This window comes from Leptonotus elevatus, chromosome 3 (assembly GCF_054856555.1).
Source record: "Leptonotus elevatus isolate MCC_2025b chromosome 3, RoL_Lele_1.0, whole genome shotgun sequence".
Taxonomy (NCBI): Eukaryota; Metazoa; Chordata; class Actinopteri; order Syngnathiformes; family Syngnathidae; genus Leptonotus; species Leptonotus elevatus.
The window spans coordinates 18,414,183-18,439,638 of record NC_141241.1 but is presented as its reverse complement, the minus strand read 5'-3'; the positions used below and the strand labels follow the sequence as shown (position 1 = coordinate 18,439,638).

Below are 25,456 nucleotides of genomic sequence, written 5' to 3'. Positions count from 1 at the left end.
GCAAAGCAATGAGTGTTGTTGAGAGATTAAGTTACTCTGCCGTTCGCTTGGAGAGCATTACACTTTATTGAAGACGTCACTGGCCATCAAAGTCCTTCTGTTTTGGCTTGATGGAGATAACTTAAAATAATGCATCATGCCGGAGGCATCAGCAGGAATCGTAAACTGTCCGGACAGTAAAACCACGGGCGCTGCAACCTCAGACTGTTGTTGACAAGCTACATTTGCCCTTTCAAGGTTTTCTTTCTCTTTTTTTTTTTGGCCTCGTATGTGGATCGAAAGGAATCTGACAGAAGTGAGTCGGTTTAGTAGTTGAAGAGGTTGAGAACAAGGCTGCGCGGAGTTTAATCAAGTGGCTGCTCTCTTCATCCTTACTCACTGTTCTTACAAGAGCGAGGGGAGGATTTAGTCTTTGTCCTGCGGGATTACAATGTCACTTGTTTTAAAGATAGCAGATGTTTCGATTGCAATGTTGGGGGCTTATTGAAAATGTCAGCTCACAGCTTTGTGCGTTTCCCCCCCCCCCCCTCCTTCAGTCAGTCGATCCTTGTTTTTGGCATTAATTCAATCCTACGATGAGATTAGCTCTGAGTTGATTTAGTTCAGAGTTGTTCACATGTTGCCGCACATGTGGCAAATAAACATATATATTAGCAGAGGAGGGATTTGTCCCCATTTTAACTGTGATGTTCTGCAAATGTAACAATGATGAGCAAACCACTTATTTTGTTTTCCAAGTGCCGGGCTTTTTATTTCACAATAACACACTGTTGCATGCTCATAAGCGCATTCGCACAGATGACAACACAGGACACCACACACTGATGCAAACATCAAGAGAATAAATAGTAGCTCAAAGGTCAAGCTGAACTTTATCTTCACAAACAGGCGAGAGAAAGCACAGTGGAAGTCTTTTAATCACAACAACAACAAAAAACACAACGTGTCTTTTTAAGTGAAAATCATAACATGACACCGTCGGTTTGAAATGAACACGAGGCATTCTAGTGCCAACTGTGAGAAGTTCCACAACTGGAGAGATAACGACTTTCTAAGAAAAGCAAAGTCAACTCATGTTGCAATATTTTCGGCTACAAACCACTCACCCCCCATGACCTCCCACCCCCCCTAAAAAATACTACCTACTCAACAACTTTCTGTTCTTCACATTTCAGTGCCCTATTTTGATCTTTAATTCACGGAAAGTCACAGATTGTATGTGTGTCATGTTCATTAAAAAAACAGCAAAGATTAGAGGATACAAATTTTTTTTAGAGGTAGTAAACGGAAAGGGACATTTACTTCCATCATAGGAAAAAGGTGTTAGGTACTGTAGATGACAAAACACACGCACATAATTAATTCTTTACATTATATTTCGTCACACTTAAAATAATTGCCTACATCATTTTTTTCTTCGTAAATAATCTCCTCATGATGCAAACGGTTAAATTTTTTGTGTTTCCTGAAAATTTTCAATTTTTTTATTATTATTATTATTATTATTTTAAGAAGGTGTCAATTTAATTAATTTGCCCAACTACTTTCTTTTTTTGCTCAACATAGTAAGTATGAAGGGACTCAAAAAAACCCCACAATGATTATCTATGTGAAACTTGGATGGGGGAAAAAAATAAAAAAAAGGACACAATTTAAAAATAGTTCTAATAATATGCAAGTCCCCCAATTAGTGAAGATAAATCGGAGTTTTAAGCATCATACTAAGAGAATAAAAGCAAAGGGATGATGATGATGATGTGTGTTCTCCCGCGAGTAGGATTATGAGGAAGGAGTGGGGGGTCGGTGAAAGGGGGGCATTAACAGCCCAGTCAGACACACTTGGCCTGCACCCACGGAGGCTCAGTCCAGCCTGTTCAGCCCCCATTTAAGGAGACTGTTAGCTGATGAAGATGTGTACATGCAAGAGTGAAGATAAAAGAAAACCATGACCTGACTCATTAGCCCCTGTGATTTAATATATTGACACTTGGATACAAACAATTCCCTTTAGTGGACTCGACTGGCAGGGGAGGGCTCCATTTAATTAGTTATGAAATGTGACTTCTTGTCTGGAGGCAGAAGAAATGCTGATGTTATATAGTCGTGTGCAAATTGAACAATAAAGCCATCCTCGCGCTGTTAAAACTTAATCATGCGCAAAAAAAAAAAAAAAAAGGTGGAGCGGATACAATCTCAGCAGTGTTCGCTAAGTGAGCGTTGGCAAACATGCGGAATAGTTAACACTAATTCGTGTGTCTTCTGGGAAACAAAAAGAGGCTATGCTTCACATTTGCCAGCATGAAATGGGAAAGTCGATAAATATGCATGATAAGGTGTGGCGATGAGCACAAGCTATTGAACTCTCAACATAACTCAGTGCCGTGCTCCGCCTTCGCCCGTGTGTCAAGACGGTAATTAAACAAGCGCTCGTTATTGTTGGGAATTACACAATAAAAGGTTTGCTTTGTTGTGCGTTCAGGCACCTCAGCAGTTTCAGCAGGGATCATTAAGAGGCTCCGCCCCACAGGTGCCACATGAATGTGTGTAATGTGCGAGATCACACTTGGTAGTCTATTATTGTAGACTCAATGGAGGGGTTTCTCAAGAAAATTTGGTTTCTGGATTAGCATTCGCCATAGCGACAAATCTCCTGTATCAGAAGCTACATGTTGTCTTTTCAATGTCTCAGTCTAAACTTACAAATTGCAGTCCCTGTTTAGTACAAATATGTATTCTACATGATACATTTGAATGATTAAACAAATCACAAAATATCAAAAATGAGGCCAAGAACTTTGAAAAATCATCCTACTGTCAAATCACGTCCCACTGAAAAGCATGCTACAGTTTTGTTTTTTTGTCTAGGAACTTTCTTATGCCTACACATCACTACATTTTATGAGCCATAAAAATATATCCACTGAAAGTCTCCAGTGAGAGGTCTTAGCCATCAGCTCGCTCTCAAGCTAGCTTCCAGGCTCATCCACGGGCTCACCATTTCTTTTGAAATGACACAGCTGTTTTGCAAATTGTAGCATTCAAGGAAGGTGCATTTCCGGGGTGTAGTCATAGCTAGCTAGCTAATTCCACTACATTCTGTAGTGGTGAAACCATTCATGCGAACAAAGTCAGTGAAGTGGGAGATGGGGGATTCATTCTAGAAGCAAAAAAAAAATCTGAAAAACTGAAATGGTGAAAGAACGTTTAATGTTATATCTCTACAATTCAGCACATACGTCACTGTATTTCTATAAATTTACAGACAAAATCTATCATTCATTGCATAGTGTGTTAGTCTTGGTATTACAATGAGGCACCTGTTTTCTTAGACCTTGCAGGCAGGAGTGGAGTGGCTTCAGTTGAGGGAGAACACATCTCGCAGTGTGATGCTAATCTGGCTTCTCTTACCATATGCATAAATCGTGTTTTTTCTACTAATGTTGTGCAAACTGTTGTCTTTGCCTTGGCTTTACATGCCCATCGTCTTTAGCGGTGGCCACACTCACAGCATTTGAGAAAGCATTGCATTAATAGGATCCACTATGTGCGGGGGGGTTGTCGACAGCGTGAAGGGGGTGTGTGTTTTCTTAGGGCTGGGGGTGGCAAAGCAAAGCATTCAGCCCATCGCTAACGTAAGAAAGGAGCTTCTTGTTTTTGGGGTGGAGGCGAGTTCAAGCATTCCGCCACGGGAGCACAGTGAATGGGCTATGTTTCCTTGCAAAGTCGTCCATAGGAAAAGAATGGTATGGATTAAGTTTGTTGATATTTATCACTTAATCAGCTGGGAATGAAGAATGAACAAAATACTTTTTACTCTGACACTAGTGTAGTGTAGTGTAAAGACTACACCGACCGAGACCAAAACATGAACGAGACTAGAGAGTATCGAGGCCACGACTTTTGGAGTTTGAGACCAAGACTGTCGACATCACAGGAAAATCACAAAAAAAACAGAACATGACCAGTATAACTTTTTTCTATTATGTTTGCAACAAAAACAAATTATGCTATGTTGTTTTTGAAGAAGTACAATGAAACAAATCTCAAATCTAAGCAAATTTCTTGTTTCGTTTCTGATCGCAGTAGCATTGGCCTGGTCTTGATAAATAATACAGACTCCTCCCTATGAGGCAAGACCAAGTAAAAGTGCCTACAATTCCGAGACGAGACCGCGACCCTTAAAAAATGGACACAATAAATAACCCATCTTACATAACAACTGTACTCCGCGATTAAATTATTAAACACAAATAAACCACCTTAACATGAGGTTTAACAATATTATTAGCCATCATAGTATCCTAACTAAATCCCTTGCACAACACACCAGCTTCACAATAGTATAAGCTAGGAGAGGAGCCTAACATGCTAGCACAACACGCTAGCTTCACAATGATATTTGCTAGCATAGTAGCCTAACTAACATGCTAGCACAAACTGTTATGACAGCGCACATGAGTCTACAAAAATGCTCACTAGCACTTTACAAATAGCTATAAGTAATATAACTCACCTTTTACAATAAAATATATCGTCGCTGTCCTGTGACAAACACTTATGTCCATTAAAATGTTTTTTTATTTTTAACATTTTTGGTATGAAACGATATGCAGACATCCCAAAAAACGTAATAAATAAATCAATGGACATAAGTGTTTTTCACAGGACAGCGGCGATATGCAAATGCAGAACCGCAAATACGGTAGGATTCACCGTATTAAGTTTGGCTGACTTAAGCCAATTTTTTGCCTTTCTATTGTAATTGGTCTAAAAAATTTAAAGCCGCAGCCTTTTGTTGAGTTAGCAATTGTTCCCATGTAGACACTACTAAATTGGCAAGTGAAAAATCCATGACAAATAATTTCAAGACCTTCCTGCAACCCCACAATGATGGTCCGCACCATTTCACTCGTTCCCATTTTCACACAGTGTGGATGATGTATGTGTGATAAAATGATGCGCGCCTCAGACCCATTCGTGGGTTTGTTTGTCTGCTCGCTCTTTCTCGTCATTAGAAATGCTGTTTAAGGGAGTCCCTGTGGACTGGCGTGTTCTGTGCAAATCTTTATTTTGTGGCGAGACCTTAAAGAGGTATTAATTTAGAGGACGGCATATCCCTTGCAAAAATAACATTTACGTTTAATGTTGCAAAAGTATTTTAAGGGTGAAATGCTGGAAATGTGCATGGGGGAAAATGTGATTGTGTTTGTATGATGAAATGCGTTCGCTTCACAACATAAAAGACCTGAATTCAGACATAAATAATATTTTTTGGGGGGGGAAAGTCCGTGCAGATATACCAGAAGTTATACAGAGAATTGTGACGAAGTAAGGTGGTGTGATGGGGAGGAGTGGAAGGATTTAGGCTGGGGTGTGTAAGGCGGGTCAGTGGGTTGGTCTAGCCTGCTTTCAAGCTTCTGCCGAAGTATTGCAGACTTATTGAAATGGCTGTTTTCCAACAAGGCTTGTTTGACTGTGTAAGGAATTAGTGGAACAAGAAGTCATCTATTGGTTGTTCCCTCTTGATGGCTTGACCTCATGACGCTCAAATTCGCTGCTCTTCATCCTTAGCAGCACATGCGCATAATGAACACAGCACTAACAGATGTGCAACGTCACACTAAATCCTTGGAAAAGACTGTTCAGTGAAAATGTTAGGGGGCTTTTTTAGCGTAGTTACAGCAGTGCCTTGAGTGACCTAAATTATGCGTTTTTAAGATGGAACCTCTGGGGGCACTTTAGGCAACATATTTGAACACAATTGGTGAGGAATCAACACATGTGGACAGACAATATAACAATACAGTACCCACAACTATATCATCTTTATCATCTGCCACTAATATATTACTGCATCTTACAGTTGTTGAGTGACACTATTCTTCATTTGTCTGCCTGGCCGTATGATACTGCCGCCATGTGTCCATGTCATGTACACTAAAAAATGACCATATATTTTTTTATTAGGGGTGTCAGGCGATTACAATTTTTAATCGTAATTAATCACATGACTTCAATAGTTAACTCACGATTAGTCAATTTTTTTTATATGCGTTCTAAACGTAAATGTACTATAAAATGTACAATAAGTTTTCATACTCTTGTTAACATAAAAGTGGAAAAGTTGTCAAATAGAAATATGGCTGCATCTTTTAGTCATTGATATAGTAATTTAATAATAATTGTAAAATTTATAAAAATATGTAATGGACTGTAAATCTAAGTGTGATGTTGGTTTGTGTTTCTGCCACAAGCTCAGTGCATTTTTTTTTCATATTAAGAGCTATCTAATCTTTAACATGAAGTAACTGAAATTCTGCACATTTAAAAATTTGTAAAATACAACTTGGCCACAGTCTCCACAAGTATCTGCATTATTATTAAATGTATTACTTCTAAATTTTGACGTGGACGTGTCTGCTGTATTGTGACTGGAATTCCCCCAGTACAGGCTTTCCAAGTAAGGGGCGGTCTTTAATTGCGCATTTAAACAATTTGTGGTGTTAAAGAAACTTTAAATTAACGCACTAATTTTGACACACCAAATTTTTATGATTTACAAAATTAGAGTCCCATTTTCAAGAAAAAACACACTACAAGGTTTTTGTTGTTGTCGTTTTTTTTTTTTTTTATACCTGGAATGGATTAAACACATTTCCATTAATTTCAATGGGGAAAGATTATTTGAGTTTGTGATCATGGAATAAATTAAAGTTGTATCTCAAGGCACTACCTTATTTGACTTTCCATGTCTTTCCTTGAAAATGGTCATAGACTTATTTCTGCAGACCACTGTTGAATGTGACTGCCATGTGATGTCAGTGGATGATCAATTTTCAGCTCTCTGCAGTCAATAACTGTGCTTGATGAAGACGTCCATTGTTTCAATTACGCTGTACGCTGTAGAGACGATTCAACCTCACGGGTACAAGTGATTTTCAACTTATTTTACTCCTGATTAGAGTCCACCAGAGGACTGTGTACATCCAGCGGTACGTGTTAAACTGTCCACTTTCTGGTACTGCTATATATCTCATTAGATGTCCTTTCCGAATAAATGTTAATACAATGAATACTACCATCTATAGGACATTACAGAAATTGTAGTTATTTTCATTAAAAAAAACCTGTCAATTCACAAAGAAATTATGGTAAAATTACACATTTTTACTGTTAATTTCTCAGTATATATATATTTTTTTCTTTTTTAGGGTTTTAAAGTTGAATTTTACCTTTTATTCCTTTAAATAACAGACAAATATTTGTAAAATTATGCTACATTTGTGAACATATTTTAACAATCAATATATGTAGCTATTTCTATTGAGTTTTTTTTTGTAAAAGAAGAGAAATATTGTGTGTTTTTACAGTTACAGTGCACATTAAATTATATTTTTAAAATACAGAAACAAAAAGCTAAATTCTGTTATATTACTGGGGGTTTTTTACAGTGTGGGGTGAAAGCCAGACAGCTTCCCCGTGATCGCGCTCCATTTAACTGGATCACAAAAAGGTGATTTCTTCTCACGCACGGTGTTCCGTGTGCAGCTCCCTAGCCAGCAGGGGGGGAGAAGTGTGATCTTTCAGTTCTTACAGCAACAGCTGGGTAAAATTACAGAAACTCCATCCTGTAGAATATATGAAGAAGAAAGTGAGAGCTGGCGATATGACAGCTAATAAATTGTTGACGTATGTATTAAAATGAGAACTGAACGAAACATAACAACACTCGTTAAAGATTTTCTTTTGTGTGTTTGTGATCTTTAAAAAAAAAAAGTATATGTACATTTTGCCTGCAAGCTTCTTATTCATTACACACCTGCTTGTCTTTATTTTTAAGCCAGCATTATTACAAAATACTTGTAACGCGCTACTTCCTAGAAGTCTGCTAGAGGCAGATAAATTCTGAGCATCTGGGTGAGAGGTGTGCTTCAGGCTGTCAAGTAGCAATGAATCAGGATATTAGACGCAAAAAGTCCTTTCAAGCCAATAACCATGAAACATAGCGGTTAAAGAGGCAGGAGTTTTTCTTTATCTTGTCGACGCTCAATGATAGTGACAGTAAAAGCAAGAGCCTCGCCCTGTTCTCATCACTTGCCAGTGCGTACAGAAGCGAACCTGAGCGTGGATCAGTGCATGGTTGTTCAAGGGTGAAGGCATGGGGGTGGGGGAAGGGGGGTCCTAACGCCCTGTGGGTGTTTTGAAGAGGCTTCCTCAGTTGACAGTGAAGAACACGGGCGCTGACAGGAGGCCCAGGCCAGTGCTGTAATGCCAAACACATCTCCATTTGCATTCTGTGTTTGGAAGATGCATGCTTGGCTGTTGTGGTTCACTATTGCTAAATATAGTGCTACCTATCTGACCTTATAGAGTAAGTTCAGTTACAGTCCACAGTAGAGATGTGCTGATCATATTTTTTTCTCGACTTCAGTCTGTGTCCTTGTCACTCTGGGCTCTATATTTGTAGATAGTGCAGGTGTGCTCGAGTTTAAAAACTGGTACATCTTGATTTAGGTGCCTGGAAAAGTCGTGTTTGGGAATTTGACAGCTGCTGGGCACGCCAGTTTCCTTTGATACGTCCCCGGCGCATTTGGCAATTTGGTGGCAAGTAGACTAAACTTTACGCATGCTGGAACCACGTCTAAGAATTGGTGCAGGTATTATAATGCGATTTTGTTGAATTTGATCTAAGTGCAGGCAAAGATTAGAGTCTCTTCTTTCATCAGGAAAACAAAGTATTTGTGCATTTGTTTCAGTTTTGCAGAAATTAGTTAATTATAATATGGCTACGTTTCATCACTATTCACAAACCTGTTGAAAACAATGGGGAAAACTGCTTGTTTTAACATGGCCCTGGCCGTTCTCTTATACTCTGCTGCCACCTGCTGGCCGTTTTTTGTAATAACTACCATTGCTTTAAGTGACCTCTTCAGGTCAGAAGTTGTATCAAAGCCTTCTGTATGCTCTAGCATAAAAAACACACACACACAAACGTATAAATACGTTTTTGGGACCATGGCAGTATTTAAACTAAAACGTGTTTATTCATTTTTGGGAGCAAATGAGTTAAACTAATGATATAGGCTTATATTTTATTTAATGTCACAGTGGGAAAACCCTAGTATACAGCGACGACGCGGTTATATGAGTTTTTCATCTAACAATGGAATTTGTGAACTTCAGATACGCCGCCACTCAACTGAGGTGCAAGAAAACTCAGTTGCCGATGCATTATTAAATGGGACAGAGTCAAACATAAAATGAAAACTCTTGCAAGGAGCATGGAGAAGACCTTCGCAGTAAGCTGGAGTCAATGGCATCAATCGTTCAAGACACAGATACTACAGTGTGTTATGTGTGTGCGCATTTGTGTGCGCGTGACTTTCAACTTAATTGCACTTAAGAATAAAACCACATCATTTCTTTACAATCCATTTCATTGTATTTGGGGGCGTTTGATACACGTGGCATTTAAAATCATTTGAATGTGTTAAATTAACTTGATTCACAAAAAGGAAAGGAGGAAAGAAAAATTGCGAATGGACTGATGAGAAAGATGATCAATCAACTTGTTTTCTCAACAATCTGACTAACAACTGCAGAAGGTTTCAATATGTTTTTCCTTGCCGTACAACTGCAAGTGAGCTCCATTTATCAAACACTCAGTAGACTCTCCGCTCAAAGCCAAACAGCTTGCGCGCTGGCCTGTTACAGACTTCTTCGGGTCATCTGAATTGATGATCTATGTTGCGAGGAGGCGAAAACCTCCGCTGGAGCGCGTCCTGGCAGAGAGCAGGGCCTCAGCCAAGTCTGTCTGACTGATCACTACAGATGCTCCTCTTCAAGTATTCCGAGTCAGATCCTTAGTGCCGGGTCTTGAGGGACAAACAATGGCACCTGTTCCTCATAAGATTGCCCACTCATGGTTCTTTAATGAAGCCTGAGGGCAGATGGTGTGAAATTACATTATCCAGTTGTTAGCGGCGCTGTGACAAAGAGCGGCACAGTGACACGTTGTATCTACAGTACGTACACGGAAACGTGAACGACGGCATCCAAATGGTGTGTAATACAGGTTTTGCAAAAAAAATTATATATATATGGGAAGTGAATCTTGAAATAATAATTGCATATTAAATCGCAATTGCAATACTGAGCCCTATTCTACATAGACAAACTTTTTTGTTGGTCCAACCGTATTTCTTCTTTCTTGTTGCCTTCTTTAAAAACACTCGGAATTATGTTAGAAACAGCCCTGCAACTTGCCAGCATTTAATTGACAGCCCAACTAAGCTCCACTATTTGTTCCCACCTTGAAGCGCCTCACAATTTGATTCGCCTCGCTCTGACGTTAGTTGCTGCTTATTAAACTTTAATGCTTGAAGCTCATTACTGCAAATCACGTCCATTCAAACTCGATGCGTTTATTTCTCAACTAGTGCATATTTATGCTCTCAGTTTTAGCTGGATAAACCCAGTATATTTTGTGCCATATTTTTAAACGCTAAAGGTAATAAAAGCTGATATCTAGTAATAAATTACGTCATTTATAGTAATGTTGATGGGGGGATGGAAGAGGCTCTAACTGCAATTAATGGCTCATTTACAGAAATGTAAAAATCTAAGGCATACTATTCCTTGTTTTTTTAAATTTTATATAATAATAATGATAGCAGTAAAATTAAATAGAACCATTTTTTTTTTCGTACACAGTAGCACCCATCTGAAGCCTGAAGTTTTCAGGAACGGAGCCCATCTGGTTTTACTGTCCAAATAGCCAGACACAGAAAAGCTGTGTCCCTTTGCTTGACTCATGTTATGTTATGACATCAATTATTGTGTTTTTCCATATGTTCCGCACAAGTGAGGCCAAGATCCATTGCTCAACCTTTCAGCTTGGAAACACAGAGCAGCAAATCCCTATAAAGCAATTATTTGTCACCGTCACCTTGACCTTTTTTTTTTTTATTCGCTAGAAGCACAGTTTTGCAGTACATTTCTATAATTCTCGAATGGACCGTCTTAAGTCCCTCCCCCCCCCCCCCTTTTTTTTTGGGTTTTGTTTTAGTTGGCTGTGTAGCTTGGCACCTCTAGTTGGATCAATGCTTACTTTTTCTTTTTTTTTAATGTATGTTCCAAATGTAAGCAAAAGTAGGATCATTACTCTGTTAATATGAAAAAGCAGGGCTCGTACCAGGCTGATTCAATGCCCCAATGCAGGACCAGTAATTGCACCCAGTCCTTTATTTATTTTTTTATTTTTTTATTAGAGCTTGGTTTTAAAAATGGTTGAATGGTGACACATTCCATAAAGTGTTTATTTTAGGGGATGACCTTTATTAACCCATTTCCCAGGCAGGTTCCCCCCACGGTGGCCTAGCCCGATGTTAGATTAACCCTCTCGGGGCCTTGCTAGTCGGGCTGCTCCCCATCAAAGATCGTCATGAAGCGGGGAGTGACAGTAAGATTGGACCTTGCCGCATGCGTGCAACCCCCCGCACAGCACTTTGGATACACAAGATGCTCGCCCACCCTTGACGCAAGTGGGGAGTTTGTGTTGATATTCCCTTTAGTCAGCAATTGACTGGCTGGTGAAGGTTTAATGTGAGACTGTGACAAAAAGGCACAAAGTGGCAGGCTCATGTTGTTGCAGCAAAATGACTGTATCTTGAGATAGGAGGGACTTGAATTCACTTACTCGTTTCACTTCACAGCAAAGCAGTTGAAGCAGAGAATTAAACATTCTATTTAAAACAACCACGTCTTAGCTACACTGTAGTGCCAGCACAAAATAGAAACTAACATTTGAAATCAAAACTGGTTATCTATTTCATATTGGTTTTTGTTACACCCCTCTTATATGCTTTATCCTCTGCGAAAAATGACAAATATTAGTGCTGGACTGATGAGCTAAAAGGAGTCGAGACGTCACAATGAACAGTCATTTCTCAGAAAGAGCAGCACGATGGCCATTCAATTGATGCATGTGAGGAAAACAGTTAATTAAAAAAATATATATCTTTAATTATTGAAATATAATATAATAAAGTGTTATTTTTCCTAATTATTATATATAACAGTTTGTTGTTTTTTGATGAAGGCTGTAATAGATGAATGGTATTCCCATTCATTTCAATGGGAAAAAATGTGAGTGTTTTAAGTTACGAGCTTGGTCACAGAACAAGTGAAATCCACGTCTCAAGACTCCACTATACTGTCCAAAGTCTCTTTTTTCCCTTCCCATCCACGGAGATGACTTCATATGCGAGGTGTGTAGTCCACTGAGCAAATCCTCCCACTGACGACTATCTGTTGTAACAGTCAGGGAACTCCGTACAAGATTTGCAGTACTTCTCTGCAGAAGTCATAAAGAGCCTCTCAGTCATGCTGCGACTTCCACTCGCTGGCGCTGGAACAATAAGTGCCGTCTTTGATGTCTTCAAGCGAAACAGTGGTTTGGTTTGGTATCTGCCGTTTTTTTTGTGCGAGGACACGAGGGTCCGCCATTGCCATAGAGCCCCCTGTCAGCACGCGTTAGGGAGACCTGTGATCTGGATTCCCCCTCCCCACCCTGAGCGTAATCTGCGTTTCTGTGCACCGTGCCTTCGCTTAGGCCTCTCTCTGATCTCCGCTCTCTATCTGTTCAGCAGGTTCAGGGTCACATGCCTCCGCTCATGATCCCCATTTTTCCACACGACCAACGCACTCTGGCAGCAGCCGCCGCCGCCCAGCAAGGCTTTCTCTTCCCTCCGGGAATGTCTTATAAGCCAGGTATGCTTTGCAACTTAAGTCATTCATCCCGTCCTGTGATTTCTCCACACATGTTCTTCTGACATCTTCACTTTTTAACACTGCCTTTGAATAAATAACAAAGGAATTTATCTTGTACTGTATATTCATTAGGGATTTTTGGTACCATCTTTTTTTTTTAAGATTGATATCAGTACAAGTACTTAACTCTTGCTCTTGATACTGATACCAAGTACTGATACTACCATAGATACCTATACATTCCCGTAGAGCATTTTTCCTTAAAATTGTATGACATTAATAACAATTTACAATTTTTTTGTAAAATGGTTAAAAGAGGTATCGTCCGCCGTCGCGAGTACCGATATCATAAAATAAGGCTAGTATCAGCACTGATACCGTTAGGTGCTACTACGTCGTTTCGACTTTACGGCGCCTGTGCCTCATCTGTAGCACCTTCTTTTTCATTAATTTCACACAGTAATGAGCCCATTTTAAAGTTATTTAAATTTGTGCTGTTGTTACCTTCAGCAATGGACGTTCATCAGCAGGTCGGCTCGCCATCAGGCGCGTCACATTTTCGTGTTTCCGTCAGCAATTAATGTCCGTTCGGAAACACGAAATATTGGTTTTATTATATATTTTAAAAATATTATATATATATATATATATAATAATAATAATAATAATATATAATATATATATGAAAATATTCATATAATTCTTAGATGTTTTTTATCATTACTGTACATATTATTTTGATGTAAAAAATTTCTTTAACGGGGAAATCCGACTTAAGTCAAAATTCGGGTTACATCACCAGCGTAGAAATGGAACTCCGCCGAAACTTGACGATTCCCTCTATATTAATATATATATATTAGTTGTCTACATACAATAACAGATATGGTCAATGAGAATGAGCCAGCCAGCTGCACCTAATGGGTTTTCCAATGACACAAAAATAAGAACCATTTTACTGTTGCATGCGACTACTGTATTTCTGTAATAAAAGTCATATGACAAGTATACATCAATATGATGTAAGAAACAGGTTTGAGAAATATGGCCAGTTAAAAAAGGGTCCATTGCCATCAGAAGGGCAAAAGGGGAAAATAACAACCAAAATTGCACAACTTGAGCAAAAACCAAAAAGCCTGATCTCCATTATAAATGTGTTTATCCTTACCCCCTGAGTCCTTTTAATTTAAAATGAGTCTGTGTTTAAATGTTACATGAACAATAGAGTAGTTATTCTAAATAAAAGTCAGCGTAGCCTTGATAAAAATGTGGTCGCCGGAACAAAGTGAGCCCTTGTGTATTGTAAAAGTTAAGCAGAACATGAAAGATGACTGAAATCAGCAAAGGGAAACCCAAGGAAGTCAGCAGGTTTGCAGCAGCAGTACATTAAAAAGGTGTGGAAGTGCAGTTAATGAATTAACTATAAAACCACAGGATGAAATGTCAGCTATTTTGGAACTATGGAGCCATGACAGCCTAAACAAAGTGCCTGAGGGAGGGAGTCTTTTACCACTGTGCTTTTTGCAATAGGTTTGACATCGAAAATGTTTTAGTTCAAATAACAGAAGCTATTAGGGAATCATGGTCAGAGGTCGGGGTGTATATGCTTGCTACATAATGCATGAGTTGATGAAGAAAAAAAAAGCTGCGGGGAGGTCTGGAAATGACTTTTACAGGAGAGGTATTTCAGAACGTCTATTATATCTCCACGACAAATACAATCCACACAATGCAGCTGGAGAGGACAATGTTATCACCCCCACCTGCAGCGCATGCCGCGCTCTTTTTCTTTCACGGAAGTGGCCGGGCATTTACTTCCAAGACCAAAGCACACTAATCTGATGCTATCATTATGAGACAGCTCGCAGGGACCACTGATTATGACCCCAACCCTGTTGTGCTCGCAACGGCAACAAAGTCACTCAGGCACCGTGGTGGTAAGTCATCACCCCATCCACCGGCTGTGCTCAATGGCCTGCTATTGTACGCTAGACAAGCACAGCCTTTCAAGCAGAAGCTCATCTTTTAAACAAATAGGACTTTCCACCCCATCTACACTGTTTACCAAGATGTCAAATCATTCAGGCCTGTATACGGCTCTCATGTTACTGCATGATGGCACCGCTGTTTCCTTTTGCTCTCACAGCACATGGGCCAAGAAATAAAACAACAATCCACCATTTCAGAGACCTACATGTCTCTTTTTGAATTTTTTTAAATCAACTATTACTTTACTATTACAAATTATTACTATTGGCATTTCTTTCTAGTCAAAATACTGTTGCAGATATCTCAATATGGAATCAATCTGAATTTTTTTTGGAACATCTTAAGGTGAAAGGTCGTTGCAGATATCTGTAATTGAGTTGAGCCCAGATTCAAACACCCATCCTCAGGCATATGTTACCCACGAGTTCAGCGTGCCACTCAGTGGCTTTTCCATTCACAAGATTTATATGCTACAGTGACCAGGTCAACGAGGGACAAGTCATGGTTAAAACTGGTTTAAAACATAATCCCCATTTCACCAATGACACTGAGCTGGCACAACGCCCGTTCTGCTGAAGCCAAGTGCCTATATGCTGCATACAGCCAAGACCCACATCACCCTTCCCCAACGCTCATTTAGGACATGACTCTCCCTAGGTTTCACATGACATCTAAAGACACCCAGCCATTTATTATTCCCAAATATCTATGTCACAGGCAGCACAGAGAGACAAGAGGGAAAGCGATACCGAAATGAAGGAGGTGTAGAAATAACCACAGCGCAATGCCGCACGTCCGAGCCAGCACTATTTGAAACCACTACTGCCGTGTGATTTTATTTGCTCCTAAATGGGGATTGAATTTCCATGTCCCGTATCACATTGTGCTGTGCTGTACAAGATTGCAAAGTGAGGCAAGCGGGGCGAGGGCAAAGTGAAAGAGAAGGTACACACATTTACCTTGTCTGTGGCCTAATGGCTCTATATGTTTGTGAGGAGAAGTGACAAGAAGAAGTGGGGTCTGAGGGAAGGCCAACTCTCCCAACTCCCCCTCCCTGCTCGTGCTTCCAACCAGCCGCCCTGGGCTGCTCCATCTCTAAAGATTGTTCTGGCCAAGTCAACCATTGGTTAACATCTAACGGCTAGACTGGATATGTGTTGTAGATAAAATATCTGTGTATGTAATTCAGTTTTGCCTGGTCAGTATCGAATATTTTTTGTACAATTGATTATTCTATCGATTATTACAATGATCAATCGAACATTCAGACAAAATTTCAATTTGCATTAAAGTGTATACCAAACCTTACTTTCCCTGTTTATTAACCATTTTTGTTGTTTATTTGACTTAAAAAATGCTCAATATCAGTTTCAGTTTCTGGTTTGGTCGCAGATGTTTGCAAATGTCTTCTTTTGATTCAACACAAAATATCTTAAAGCGAGTTAAGCAGTGGCTCTAAACAATTACTTGGTTATTAATATAGTTGTCGATTAATTTGATCACTGATTACATGTCAATTGATCAATTCATTCTAACACATCACTCTGCTCCCTGTCAGAAACATTATTGTGCTGAACAATAGCCTGCTAAGCCTAAAGCGGTCTGAACTGCCTGAGAGGATACACCGGGCCTATTGCATAATTGCTAATTGAATATCCGCGGAGCTCCTTAATTGTACTTCTGAACCCAGCAAGCGCACACAAGCCTCGAAGAGTTCCTCAGAAGAGGACGGATGGCGTGCGACGTTCCCAAGTAATCCTGCTCCAGTCAAACCAGTTGAACCTTTTGTCCATGCAGATGTTTGGGCTCGATTGCTGCCGTGTGCCACATCGCCGCGTTAATAATGCACTGCAGGACGCGTGATCCGTGTTGGCGCTTGCCTGCGCGCTGTGGGCCGGCTCATTGTCTCAACCTGTATACATTGTTGTCTCTTCCTGACAGGTGATAACTACCCCGTGCAGTTCATTCCCTCCACAATGGCAGCTGCGGCGGCATCGGGACTCAGCCCCCTCCAGCTGCAGGTATGTATACTTCGTCGGCAAAGAATGCTAGGGACACCCGCCAAGCCTTAGGCAGAAAGAAAGGATGGCAAAGCAGCTGTGCGCTAAGTAATGAGCTGCACACTAAATAATCCTGGAGCCCGCCCCCCATTCCTCACACACATGCTCATCATATTACATATGTAATTCATCCCGTTTTATAGAGGCTTTAACCTCTCTGGCCTTCCCACACAGAGGAGGTATGAAGATAATAGTTATCAGAGGGAATGAGAATCACTTTGCTTGCTTTAATGGCCCACCAGCAAATGTATCAGAGGGCAATTGACAGCGTGAGCAAGGAATCTTTCTTATGGCTTTTTATCTTGCAAACCCACTGATATACTTCTTTTATCAGTTTCTCTTATCCGAGTGGGGGAAACAAAAGAAGATAGGAGCAAAAATGTGAGCAGTCGTATCAGGTTTTGTGTGCAAAGAAAATGTTGGGAAAGGCTCCACGCCCTATAGACTGCTCCGGGATGTTTCTCACACACTATTTCAAAAAGGGGAAAAAAAAGCTGAACCCAGGTCAGGGCCTAACCTGAGGCCATAATGTTTAATATAGATGATTACCTAGGTTCTATCCTTCACATTTGATGACAAATACAACTGTCAGAAGAGCTCCTCGCAGCATGAGCTTTGTGCCCACGTGATGTGGAGTACTGTGACTATGCACTTTGACAACAAACATACAAAAATGACTCCATAACAACACGATGGTGCCTTGAGATACGAGTGACGCGATTTGCGGATTTTCCAAATCCGAGCCGTGAATTGAGTGACCCCAAAATAAGGCTTCAAGCTGTTTGTTGTCACTCTCGGTTGAAGTTTACTGTCAAACTAAACATACAACAAAGAGAACATAGCTTTGCCATTAGTCCGGTAGGTTAATGCTAATGTAGGGTGACCAGACGTTTCGATTTTATATGGCAGATCTTAGGAAATACAACGTTTTCAAGAATGTCGCAAATGATCAAAGCACATTAAATCTAATTCACAGAGAGTCACTAAACAAAAAATGTTTGTGTCAAAGTCCCTGCATAAAAGCTTATTTGATCAGTTTTCACATTATAACTTAGTGTCACTCAAATTTACTATTTTCAAATGGTGATTACAAAAGAACGGAATAAGGTCAAATCATAAATTTTTTTCTGATGTGAAAATGGAATCCAATCTTTCATACGGTATCCACCATGTCATTGCACACAATATTCTGCTTGCCTTGAAAGATGAGTGGAAATGCTCAAAATCGGCTGGCACTGCAAGGGTTGTCTTTTTGGATAACGAGTGCATGTCGGCCGTCTTTCAGCATCCCTTCTGCGCCGAAGAATAATTAGCGATGACATTTATTGTATATTTAATAGACCCATCCCGGGTTTTAATTTTGAAATTAATTACCCTATGCTAATGCTAACACACAGTGAGAAACGCTATTGGCACAGGCTAACCAGTAGCATGTGGCGATGGAGTAACAAATGTAGCCATAGTCATGCATTAGCTTATTTATCCTCTACTAAGAACAATGAATATTACCACTGAAGAGTTGTGACGATGCCCCTTTCTCTGTTCAAATCTTTTTACAGCATCTGTATTTTGCTGTCAATCTGGTGCCAATACTTGTTTTTGAGTCATTTGCTCTTGTTGATAGTGTGTAGACAGTGTAAGGTCCAGCTGCAGCAGTAAAACGTTGTGAAAAGCTGTTCTGCGTGAGCTCAACGGCGTGTAAGAAGCATGTCAAGATTAAAAAAGAGAGCTGAAGACAGTGGATGATAGGAGGGGGGGGGGGGGGGGGCTTTCACACATTGATATATGTGGCATTTGTCCTTCGGAGGCAACCACTGTCAGTGTTAACGAGCCTTGGCAAGTTCTAACAGTGCTTGCAGCTGGCTCTGACGAGCCCCGTGTCATTACGCACCCATGAGAAGCGCTATCAGAGGCATGTAAGGTGCTCACCGCCGCTTTGCTTGTGTTTGAAGGGCCCAAATGGATATGCGTTTTGGATGTGTGGTAATGCTTTGGTTTTAAACATGTGTATGGTAGGCCCATTTGAGAGGATGGGTGGTTCAAACAGGCGTGCTCTTGTCTATTTATAGTACTATGCGAGGTCAAATGAGACAGTCATATATCTGAAGGTTAGGGTGAAGAGGGGAGACAGGTCCCGAGTCATTAATTGGGAATATGTATCTAACCCTGGGAATGGGCGAAAGCAGCGCCTCCACGACCGTGACTTAGCTGACCTTTCGCGGACATAGTAAACAAAAAAGAGGTGCATTTGCCATTAATTGAAGTCTGTCAGCCTGTCATATAGTCCACATGCTCTTTACCCTGCGCCGAGACTCCCCTTAAAACAGCAAGGCAAATAAAACAAGCATTTTTGGACACGGCTGGGACCAACAGACCATGTGACTGCCACGACTTCTTCTATGAAAGCATAACGAGATAACTAGGATGAAAACTTAACCTCCGAAATATTATTTCCTCAGAATGAAAATGTACAGAGGTACACGGAAATGTATTGCAATATTGAAATGAGTACTGAGTACCCGACTTACGAGCCATAGTTTGGCCAAGACTTAAGAGCAAACATTTTAGATATGAGTGATGTATGGTGGCAAGCTTCAAGCTATGTATTGCTACTTCCACTTGTTTAGTTGTCAAAATAAACGTAAAAGAGAATTACACGTTTTCAAAATAACCATATAACGTCATATAAATAAAGTCTGCTAGCTTAACGCTACAATATAATAGGAAACGGCATAGACGGGCTGGTGCGGTGTTAAACCACAGCAGTGATTTGAACACAAATGGTTCTGTAACATACTGTATGTAGACAGACAATAAAGCAATGCTGAAAGGCTTATATTCTTTATCCTCTGTGAAGAACAACTATTATTGCAGCTTACTGAGTCACTTCAATGTTTTCCAACCGGATTAAGTAATGTGGAACAAATTAAACGCAGATCTCAAGGCATCAATCACTGTATCACAGTAAAAAAAAAAAAGAAGCTATTTCATGAATCAGTTTGGCTGTGTTAAATGTCTCTTCGGTTACTACAATCTGTTTCTTTATCAGGAAAAAAAATGCATAGAGCTTGTAATGATAATGCCTCAGCGTAAAAAAAAATCTTCCTCATTTGCATTTTGTGGATGAAAATTCCACTAGCCTCCAATCAAACATTCATGTCATCTGCATAGCAAGGCGTTATGTTCACCAATTTACTCCAGTTAGATTATTCAATATATGAACGGTAAAAAAAAAAAAACACCAAAAAAAACAATCTTATTGGAATAATTAATTCCCACAATGCTGCCAAGGTAATAGGATCCAGTCAGGGAGGCAGGCTGCTGCGTCAGTCATAATGTTGCACATGCAAGCCCTTCACATTCTCCTCTGTCATAACATTGTGGAATCCAGCCCTCATTGAGAAGAAACCCCAACAAGGTAACAAAGCCTTGGAGCTGATGGATGTAAATGAATCTTGCCGGATGTGTTTGACTGCCGGAGACTGTAATTTGCTTGTCAATACAGGGTGGTAGCGTCACTGCGCTGGCTGGCAGTCTGCAAGTGGCTTGTCAGCACACACGGTTGTACCACAGGGCAATTTCACTCAATGTGTTCCTGACAGATTGGCTCGCGTCCTCAACTCACAGGAGAGAAGGCGGGTAAACTATCCCAGCGCGACGTGCCCCTCTTCATTAGTGCCCACACAGTGAGGCGATGAGGCCGGGATCAGCAGGAAACAATGGCTGCATCTCCGCCTGTCCTTGCCTGATTGCAAGCGACACCTTTCACCTAACACAGGAAATGGTGCTTAGATTGCGCCACAATGTGTCCTGACATCCACTATATTAAGCTGAGTGAAGAAACAAGAAGAGAATTTTCCTAATTCTACAAAAGACATATCTATTTGGGACACAAGTTAATATGTGGCTTATACAAGGCATGGATATACAAAGGCAATAATCACTCAATGCAAGCTTCCTCTATTTTGATGTCTCAATCAAATTTTGGGATTTTTGAGCATCTGCTGATACAGTCCCAGCACTGCTAATATATATATGTATATATATACGGTTTATAGTAAATCTGAAAATGTTTATTGTAGTACAGATGAATTTCCTTTAAAAAAAAATGCAATTAAAGAGGACCTTCAAAAAATAATCACATGCTAAATTGCAATCACAATTTTAAAGAAAAAAAATGTGATTCGATTATTTTCAAAATTGTTCGGCCCCAGTTCAGACCAATTATTATGCGATCAGATTGGTACAACTCTAAATATTAGATTGATAGATCATAAAAACATCACACTACGACTCATTTATTTATCAGTCAGCTTCTTCCAGACAATTTGTTCCTTACACTAATGTCACATTTGCTGGTAAACATTCACATTAGCATTACACATGGGCTCCAACTGCACGAGATGAAAAGCAGCCCACATGCTCGGCCGCAAGCAGACCTGATCTCACACAGACAGATACAGTAACATCTGAAGGATTTCTCATTGCTTTTCGATGACTCGTGTGATAAGGAACAGCGTCCAACGGTCTGGGGACAAACAGGAAGGAAGTGGGAGTGAAGAAAAGCGCACATTATCTTTTGTTTGGATGTAAATGCCTGTGTAGTGCAGATGTGAAGAAACACATTCCATCATTAACAAGTGAGGCACTTTTGACTTTGAAAGCGAGATGGGGAGAGAGGAGGGCAGGACAGAGAGAAGCGACATACTGTAGCGAGCAGCTGTTTCCCTGTTTATGAGCAGAGGAGGCCAGTCTTTGAAGGTAACCCCGAGCAGTGCAGCAATGCTAGCTGGCTAATAGGGTGGCTAGGTGAGCAGCTGGATGGAGGCAGTGGTGAACAGAGGGACAGATGGACAGATAGAGTGGATAATGCTGTGAGCAGCGCAGAATGGGAAGGCTGGCTCCGGGGCCTCGGGCCCTGGAGAGCCCACCACACACCCCATTTCAAGAGAAGGGTTGTGGTATTTATAAAGAAAAACAACTTCAAATATACAGTGGTGCCTTGAGATACAAGTGACCAAACTTATGGCTTTATCGAGATGTGAGCTGTTGTTGTAGATTTTTTTTGGTGCTTTCGCTTGCGATCGCAAACTTGCTGTTTATTGCCACTTTCAGTTGATGTTTACTGTCAAACTAAACTTAAATTAAAGAAAATTACACGTTGTGTATTTAAAATAACCAAAGTTTCCTTAGTTAGGGTCCCCTAGCTTAATACTAATGTATAATGTAAAATGTCTCTGTTAGTTAGCATTGATAGTCACAATTTTAGAACCATTGAAAGCTTATTCACTGCCATTACTGAGTATACGATATATATTTTTTAATGGGGGGGTTCTTTGGTTTCCACTCTATTCTATTCTATTCTTTGATTTGGTAGATTCGGTCTATATATAACCAGTGAACGGAATTTCCTGTCGATTTTGAAGTCACCATGCTCTAAAACGGCAGGTAGTGAATGAGTTTTTAAGCAATGGATATATTAACACAAACAGTTGTGCACAATATAACAATACTCATAGGAATATGTATTATTTAACCTGTATGTATATTTATAATATTATAAAATCTTTCTAACTCACAGTGGTTGTGAAACTACTGTATTTTTATTTATTCGTACCAGAACCGTATATAGAGTGTTAGGCACAGCGTGATTGGTCAACTGCTGGTCACATGACAAATGGACACGATCTTGTTACCCTGTTGAAACCAAGCTGGCCAAACTCTCTATATACGGCTCTGATTTGTACTGTATTATACTGCCCATGGTGGACAATTTGGGCACAACAGAAGGAGCAGTGCAAAAATGTAAATCGCAGCATTAAATCATGACGAACAAATTGTTTTTTAATAGTCCATTCAATTATGTTATTACTCTATTTTTTTATCAATTAAACTATTAAAAACACAAACACACAATTTTGGCTTTCTCTTAAGAGGATGGCTAGACTTGATTAAGGGCATTTGATCACCAAACAAATTAAATTCTTCTCTCAAGACACCAGTGTATACTGTAGCTGGAAGAACAAGAAGAACTGGCGAACGCAAGCAAGATGAGGGGGTTGGAGAGGAGCAGGTTGGGTGCCAGCAGATGAGACAGATGTTGGGCCATACTGGAAAGCATCGGCACAGTGCACCAGGACGCCTTCTTCCACTCTTGACATCTGGGCCTAGCCTGGGTCAGCCTGCCTGCTTGCCCTGGGCAATGAGCCTGTACAAGCCTTGTGGCAAACAGGGCTGGCGCTGTTCTGCCTTTTAAATGGTGAGGTGCACTGAAGCACAGTTAATGCCCTCATATCCAGCCCAGTGCTCAACGTCCAGGCCAGGCAGAGGTGAATGAGACATTCACACGCGCACAAACACACACAAGGCAATAGTGTGTAATTATCATAGGATGGTGAGCACTGGATAACGCTCACGGCGTATCAAATGCCGTGGAAGTTAATCGCTATGAGCAATTGTTATGGTTTCAAGGCACCGTGTTTGTGTTTTACTTTCACGGTGTAACAGGACGTAGTGGTAAATGGGAAACGTAGCATCATTGCTGGCAGTGGCAAGTCTGACAAATATCTGCCACTGTGTTTTCCAGCACACAATATTGCCACACTGAGCCACTGCCTTTCTTGAAGCGAAAACAACTGGCTCATTTGTTTTTCCACAGAAAGTTTTTTTTTCTCTCACTCTCTCTCTCTCTCTCTCTCTCTTTCATGGCATATGTCTACGCAGGGAACTCTAATATAGTAGCAGTGGGGCGGAATTCAGAGCTTTTGTATGAAGTGAGCGGTTAATGATTTTGATATCTGACCAAATCAACAAGACTTCAATGCTTTAATTACCATCATCTATTGAGCATTAGTTTTGTCCAACATCACCAGCAAAGAGTGTAATTTAAGTTTAATGTCGTCGGCAGCAAAGAAAGGTGCACATCCTATTTAACCTCTGCTGCAACTGGCGGGCTTGTTTTTAATTAGCACAGGCTAACAGGCTGACCTTGTGCATGCCATACTCACTTTAAATCCATGCTTGCTTGGATCAGTTCCACTCGATTGGGAGAGGGAAGATTGGAAGGGGGACCTTAGATTTAATTTATGAGTTCCCTTGTGAGAAACACTGGCAAGACGAGGCACAAAATCCTAACGGTAAATTATTTTGGGGGACTGTTCTAATGCTTGTTATTAATTCTGCAATGGAAAAGCCAACTGCAAGGTTCAGAGATTCATTCAAAAGTTTACCTTGTCCACAGATGACCCGAGTGTGATGGCTCAGTAGTATCAGCTTGACCCTCACTATCAACTGGAATGATCATTTGAGGACGTAAATGCAGCAACGGGGTGGGAGTGTACAGTACGCAGAAATGTTTTGCTTAAGGAGAACAGCCTTGAAGACATCACTTCATTATGACATTGGCAAAATCAACGCACAAAATCTGTCCTTGAGCAGTGACTGGCAGGCCAACTCTTATTTATTGTTCTCTGGTACTTGAGAGGTGGACTGTTCCTGCTTAAGAGGGTAAGCACTGCTTATCACCCCGTGGCACTGACCTGCTAATCAGCGCTGACGACGTCCATCCCGACAGCGTCTAATTTGCAGCAGGGTCTAATTATGCTCTCTTTCCGGGACAATAAAGTTCTTCCCACTCAAGGCCCGTGGACAGGTCTCTTCACAAACATATGTCCAACAGACTTCACGCTTGCGTTTTTTTTTTATGTAGACCGAAGGGAGTGTATGGTCACCCCAACGTTGATCGCAATCATCTTTTAATGGAACACAGTTACAATTGACATGAACTAAAACCAGTCCAGGGAGAAGAACCAGAGTTCAGGGAGACATAAGGCTGATTGTAAAAAGAGAGAGGGAGTCACTGCTATCATTTAGGAAACATAATCACTTTGTCATTTCCGCCTAACATGTGCTGTTGTTATCCCCATGTTGCCTGGTAAGAATTGACCGCTTGTACTGCCGCCCATGTGCCACAGATAACAGTTCTTGCAGGAGCATACATCTGCTTTGATACGTACGTGGACATAAAGCACTTGGTCCAGCTTTGGTCTCTAGTGAGATCAGATTACTTTTTTTTTTGCAGTCACACAAATGCCGTCTGTACATGACCAGAGGAATCAGGAAATGACACACAGGTTGCTGATTGGCCAGAGGAAGAGAAATTGGATTCCCCCAGACTAACAAAACATAAGACTTACCTTGTCTCAGGATGGCAGACGTGTAGGAGTTAAATGCTGCATTGTGTCTCAAGAAGTAAAGTGGAAGCCTATATCAAGCAACACTGTTTCTTATTAGTTGTATTTGCCAGACCTTTCACAATTTACCGCAGTACACAAAAGCGAACTTCAACACATAATGGATCGAAAGTAGACCGATTTCTGGGCTATTTATGCTTCAAAACACAAGCACAAACAAAATATTGTATCAAAAACTACATAATGACACAACTTAATCTTAAGAATTTAACTCATTATCCCCCAAAATATTTAACCACAGAACAGTCTAAGCCGGTGTGGAAATATAAAATGATGCTTTAGACTCCAAAAGAGGCTGAAGAGTTGTTAAGTCTTTGGCCGGTCACTTGAACCGCTCTCTTGTGTGGTAATGTCACTAACACTTGCATGTCGAACTGACTGAAC

General features: G+C 40.5%; 1 protein-coding gene across 4 annotated transcripts in view; it reads left to right on the top strand.

The window, feature by feature from the left end:
• Positions 1-25,456, top strand: part of sox6 (SRY-box transcription factor 6) — a 158,724-nt gene that overhangs the window by 94,078 nt on the left and 39,190 nt on the right. For 3 of the 4 annotated variants that reach the window (XM_086071359.1, XM_086071361.1, XM_086071358.1), the window contains 2 exons: positions 12,648-12,771; positions 16,702-16,781. In XM_086071359.1, coding sequence (XP_085927485.1) covers positions 12,648-12,771; positions 16,702-16,781 — 204 coding nt within the window. The remainder of the gene's footprint in view (positions 1-12,647; positions 12,772-16,701; positions 16,782-25,456) is intronic. The other variant, XM_086071360.1, reaches the window with a different exon arrangement.